Source organism: Balaenoptera ricei, chromosome X (assembly GCF_028023285.1).
Source record: "Balaenoptera ricei isolate mBalRic1 chromosome X, mBalRic1.hap2, whole genome shotgun sequence".
Classification (NCBI taxonomy): Eukaryota; Metazoa; Chordata; class Mammalia; order Artiodactyla; family Balaenopteridae; genus Balaenoptera; species Balaenoptera ricei.
Genome location: NC_082660.1, coordinates 120700199 through 120706448, shown reverse-complemented (window position 1 = coordinate 120706448; position 6250 = coordinate 120700199). Strand labels below are relative to the sequence as shown.

Here is a 6250-nt window from a genome sequence, read left to right as displayed (position 1 = left end):
CGTGCCGGAAGGGCCACTGGTCCATCTGGGCTGCCCGCCAGCCTGGCATCTTAGGGGTGCTGACAAGCTCTCTCCTCCACCATCACTTCTTGCTTCCATATCTGCTCAGTCAACTGTTGGCTACAGGCCAGAAAGCCCCTGTGACCCAGTGCCCGGAACACCGTAGGCACTCAATCAGTGTTCTTTTAATTGAATTGAGACTTAAGTGACAGCAAGGACAAGCAGTCCAAGGAATCTGGGCCAAAAGCGAAGCTTCACTAAGTTAAAATATGGCCGAAGTCACATCCTTCACCTGACTTCATTCATCTCCGCACAAAAGTACAAATCTTTTTCCTGACATGGAAACAGCCTCCATTTGATGCTGCTGGTGTATGAACTCAAGTCAGGAGACAAGTAAATCTCATCAGTTTGGAAGACTTGTAAATTCAATACCTTGCCCCAAATGGCGTCTTACCAGTATCCAGTCGCAACCACCCGCAACAGAAAAGCAGCTGCCACTGCTCCGGCGCATGCCCCTTCATCACCTCGTGGAACACAAAAATGAGGAACCCTAGCCAGGAGAAGAAGGTCAGTCTGTTTCAGCTTCTTTCACTCGCTGTCACCAATGCCTAGACTCAAGCCTACTCTTGTCACCATCAATACTCCTTCTAAGGAACCCCAAGGCCATTACCAGCTTTCTGAGGTCACCTTTCTAGCCTCCCTCTCAATGGCAGTGCTAGCAAGAAGGTCTGTATCAAGGTTTCATGTCAACCGCAGTTTTCCTCCGGGGCTGCTGTCTGTCCTAGAGCTTGAGAGATAAGGTCTGCAATGGGAACCAGCCTCTGCGATGGCTCTCAATGATGCCCACATCCTGCCATTCACATCCTTATGTAGTCTCCTCCCATGTTGTACCAATAGAATATGGCAGAGAGGTAAGGGGCGCCGGCTGCCCGGGCTGAGGAAGGACGCGGTGCGCGTGCCACCCCTGTCCGCTCCGACCCGAGCCCTGCCCGGCTGCGGCCCGGGCGCTGTGGGCGGCGGTTCCCCCACGCGGGGCGCGGACACCGCAGGGCTGCCCTGCGCAGCAGGCCCGGGGAGGGTGGGACGGCGCCCCGCGCCCCGCGCCCCGCGCCCCGGCCGGCGCGAGGCGGCCGCGTGTGCGGGTCCCCGGGGCGCGGGGCGGCGGCGCGCTGGCTCCTTCCGCTCGGCCCGAGTCCTCGTCCACCTCCGCGTGCCCCGGAGCCTGAGATCAGGAGGGCAGCGGCGCCTGCCCCGCCGTGGGGACAGCGGCTTATTTCGACAAGAGCGGTGACTCCGCGGCGGGGGTCACGAGGCAGTGCCCTCACCTTGGCTTTTCTTCTTTCGTGTTTTTTTTTAAACCTGCGGTTTCTCCTTTTCAAAGTCCAGCTTTGTAAGTTAGTTTAGCGAGTGCTCAGCACCTTCGGCGTTGGGGGAGTTTCCCAGAACCAGGTTATCTGGTAGAAGACAGGTTGGGTAGAAGGTGCGCAGAGCAGGAGCTGGACTTTCCCCGCAGGAGCTGCTTGAGTGATGGGGAGACCAGGCCGGGCAGCGCGGACTACGGTAGTGCGCGGGGATGCAGCTGCGATTCCAGCCTGATACATGGTGTAGAACTGTGTGGGAACAAGCCCACCTGGAAAGCCCGCGTGAAAAGGCCTCTTTGCTCAAGTCCTCTCCTCGGCTGCTGTGCACAGCTACAAAACAGAAGAACAATGGCCAGAACTTGGAAGAGGACGTGGGTCAGAAGGAACAGAAGACAGATCTGCCCTCTGCAGAGAAGACACTGATGGAAGAGAAGGTCAAGCTGGAAGAGCAGCTAAAGGAGACCATGATGAGGAAACTGAGGTCCAGGACGGTTTGGTAAACTTCCCAGGGTCACCTGGCCACTGAGTGGCAGGGCGAGGGCCTGAGCCTGGGAGGCCTTGCTCTTAACCACGGCACTGGAATCGCCTGAAGGCTGAACACAGTAACCTGGTGCACACGAAAAATAGAAATTCCAGGAGATGGATGCGATTACAGGAAAAGTTGGTGCAAAATGAGGAAGATACCAGAATTCAGATGATTAGTACACAATAAATGTTTCAGCTGAATCACATCTGGGCAATGTTAACAATACCAAAGGTTCATTGATGGGGTTTTTCCTTTTCTGTGGCGTAGAGGCCAAAGCTGTCCACTCAGGAAAAATATAAGCGAGCTTTAGCAGATACTGAGAACTTGCGGCAGAGGAGCCAAAAATTGGTGGAGGAGGCGAAACTATATGGCATTCAGGGCTTCTGCAAGGGCTTGCTGGAGGTGGCAGACATTCTGGAGAAGGCAACACAGTGTGTCCCAAAGGAAGAGATTAGAGACGATAACCCGCACCTGAAGAACCTCTACGAGGGGCTCGTGATGACTGAGGTCCAGATCCAGAAGGTGTTCAAGAAGCACGGCTTACTCCAGCTGAACTCTGTGGGGGCCAAGTTCGACCCCTACGAGCACGAGGCCTTGTTCCACACGCCGGTTGAGGGCAAGGAGCCGGGCACGGTGGCGTTCGTTAACAAAGTGGGGTACAAGCTGCACGGGCGCACCCTGAGACCCGCCCTGGTTGGGGCGGTGAAGGAGGCTTAGTGCCCCTCACGGGCTCCGGGGCTTTGTTAGGATCACTCGCTGACTCAGGCCGCTTCATCTTTTCTCATCTGCGGGTGCGCTTGACCTTTTCCTAAACCTTGTTGCCAGGCTTTAGTGACCAGTGGCTGGACAGGAAGTAAGCCAGTTGCACAGTTGTGTTATTGAACATTCGGGAGTTACTAGTTCCACGTGCTTACAGGACAGGCCGGCGGGACGCTACCGGAACCTAGGGTATCGGGAAAAACACCGTGTCTGCTCAGACTCTGGTGACGTCAGAGTATTTCAAATGAATAAAAGGTCTTCAGGAATCCTGCTGTTTGCTAGCTGGCTGCGCCAGCTGCACTGCGTCTCACTGTAGCACGCGAGTTCCTGGACTGCTTAGCCCGTCACTCAGTGAAGGCAAGGCAAGAGTTTAAACATTTTTCTTGCTAAGAAAAATTGTACGATGCCCTTGGTGAAGAACGTATTTGAGTTCGTTTATGATCAGTTACTGTCTCGCTGCTGAGAGCGATCGTCTTCTGGCTTTGGGAGATGTGAGACCCGCGGGCACACCCTAACGTCCTCACCTTATTTTGCCAGTAACTGAATTTGACACACTCAGTTACTTTTGTCCTGTTTTGTTCATCTCTTTATAGAAAGGTTTAAATCTATACCCAACTTGTTACTAATGACCAGAAGGTACTTTCCCTAGTAAGATGGACTTTCTTAGAAATCTGAGGACTGCGTGCTTGGTATGTTTTAAATGTTAAATTTAAAATTTTATTTCAGAGGATTAAAGCCCTGTTGTTTATTTTCCTATGTTCTGCTAGCTGTGTGCTTTGGTGGAGGAGAGGAAGGAGACCCTTACTAAGCAAAGTGTGACTTAGCTTCCCGCGTCTTTGCTCAAATCCTGCAGCTGTGTGCCTGACACACGCAAACGTGTTGGCTTCTGTCCCAGAAGGGGACCGTGGACACTCAGGAGCAGCAACAAGGACACACGACCGGCAGGCCCTGACCCTGTGACTCGCCATAGGACCCTCCGTTCCTCACATTAGGGGAAAAGTTGAATGATTGAGGTACTCCTATAAACGAGGGAAAAAAATAACCTTCCACTAGCTTTGCTTCTAAGAGGTACTTCTGGGATTAAAGGTCAATACTATTACTTCGATTTACTGCACAAAAAAGGTGGGCAGTCGATTTGAAAGGTGTAGGTAATATTCCCATAATTAAAATTCCAATTTATACCATTTCAAGAAATTTCCCCCCCTTTCCTTTTTATAAATTTATTTATTTTTGGCAAAAAAAAAAAAAGAATATGGCAGAAGTGATGGCATGTCCCTTCCAAGATTAGGTTATAAAAGACGTTATTCTCTCTCTCTCTCCAACCCACCCCCCGGGAAAGGATGACCCAGATAAGATTCAGAGCTGATTAGAAGCTACAACGGCAATTGTATTACAATATACAATGTGTCAAATCAACACGTTGTACACCTTAAATTTACACAATGTTATATGTCAAATATATTTCAAATTTTAAAAAAAGAGACATTAAAACTAGTGGTTACCAGTGGGGAGAGGGATGGGTAGGGGACGAAGAGGTACAAAGCACTATGTGTAAAATAAATAAGCTCTAAGTATATATTGTGCAACACAGGGAATAGAGCCAATATTTTATAATAACTCTAAATGGAGTGTAACCTTTAAGAACTGTGGATCACTATACTGTACACCTGTAACATACAATATTGTAGAGCAACTATAGTTCAATTTAAAAAAAGAAAGAAGAGCAAAGGGACGTTAAACGCTCTGCTTTATGTAGTAGGGAGCTCTCTGTCTCTGGGACGTTTCGAGTGGTGGCTTGTGACTTCCTGTCACTTGATGGGAAGTTGGACTGGGAAGACCTGGCCCCAGCACTGAGACTCTCTGATTCCAGGTGGGAGGCAGCAATCTGGAGGCTAAACGGTGACAAGTGACAAGTCTCACTACCTCCCCTGAGGGCTTTATCTCCATTTGTAACCAAACAACAGTGGCGAGGAAGCCAGCAGCCTTCACTCTTTTCCTGAGTAGCAGCTACCTGGAAGGCGGTCCGGCAGCCTGATGAGAGCAAATCCCAGTCTCCGAGCAGGTAAAACTCCTCCAGCTTCAGCAGGGACAAGGGGCCGCAGTGACAACCAGCCCATCTTACTGCTCTGATTTCCTGCATGGAGTTTAGCTAGTTCTCAGACTTAAAGGTTATTCTGTGAATTCCAATGAGCTGCCTGCCAGCTCGCCCTTTCTTCCTGACAGCCTTCCTTTTTCTTTCCAATAACAGATTGATCTGCTTACTCACTGGCACATAGGCAGGAGGGAAGATGTCAGGTTTTTGTCACCTGCATTTTTATTTGTGCATCCCTCCTTCAGAAATGGCTCATCAAGAGCATCATTTTTTCACACTTGACCACAGGGCAACCCCCTTCAGCCAGAATTACAAACTTGCCATCTGTCTTTTAAATGGCTAATTTGTTCACTTGTTTCATTGCATTCTTGTTTTGAATATTTGGGACCTGTGTGTGTGTGTGTGTGTGTCTATGGAACTCGAGTTTGAAACTCAGAGCTCTGAAAACACCCCCTTCTGCAAGATGGCACATTCTACCTTGTAGGCGGGACTAGGAACTAGCAAGGCTTGGTGCTTGATTGACATAAAGCGCCTCTGACAGACGGAGACAGCTTGGCTCTGTTGATGTTGGATCTGGGCTTTGGTTTTCATCCTCAGGAGATCTCCCATTGGATTCTGCATCTACCCATCCAGGCTTCCCGCTTAGACACGACTCTCTCCTTCCACCACAGGAATGAAGCACATGCTGTTTTTGCAAAAAACACCCCTCCCCTGCTTTAAGCTCTAAACTTCTTTGCTTTCTGGTTCTTTTGTCAGCTACTCCTTTAACCCCTCTTTCCATAAGGTTGAGTGTGTTTCTCCTCGGAACTCGTGAGCCCAAGAGTAGCCTGGAGCTACTGCTTAGGAAGAAATCCACACAGGCACCTAGTTCACGAATCTACCTCTGTCCACATTCTAGAGCAAGGCAGCTTCATTCTCAAAGCATCATGCTACTGAGACCAAGCTATCTCAGCGGAGGCCAGGTAAAGTCAAGAGGTAAAGTGTAGAACCATCACCGGGGCCTCGGTTGACGATCTAAGATACAACCAAGTGCTGGTAGCCTCAAAGGAAACCACATGAGAGTAGTGTGGAGAGCTCCTAAAAATTCTGTCCCTAGTGTCAGAAGGAATAAAGATGGCACGTGGACGAAGAACAACATATTTTGTGTCTCTTTATATTCCAATCAGAATTGACTATGTAAGGTTGGTGGAATCCAGTGGGACAAAAGTTCCAATTGATACACTGCATTGCTCTAAAATGAGATGGTTTCTTGGATCACAGAACTTGCCGTCAAAGAGTATACTTTATTTTGGATTTTTCCCCCATGCCCTGCAGCACCTTGCCAATGCCTGGCCTATAATAACTGCAGAGCAACTCATATTTCCCAAGGTTCCTCAGGGGTTAACAACCACAATAACAAAGGATTCTGAGGTTTTTAAAATGTTAAATTTAAAACAAATTTTTAAAGATTTTTTTCCCCCAGCAGAATTTCCCAGAGCTTGTACCATGCTAATGAACATTGTGTCACTTCAA

The 6250-nt window shown here is 49.2% G+C and overlaps 1 protein-coding gene across 1 annotated transcript; it reads left to right on the top strand.

The window, feature by feature from the left end:
• The first annotated feature begins 1573 nt into the window (after positions 1–1573).
• On the top strand, positions 1574–2604 carry LOC132357877 (grpE protein homolog 1, mitochondrial-like). The gene is made up of 2 exons (XM_059911703.1): positions 1574–1852; positions 2155–2604. The coding sequence occupies exons 1-2, from the start codon at positions 1574–1576 to the stop codon at positions 2602–2604; spliced, it is 729 nt and encodes a 242-aa protein (XP_059767686.1).
• Positions 2605–6250: the final 3646 nt, after the last annotated feature.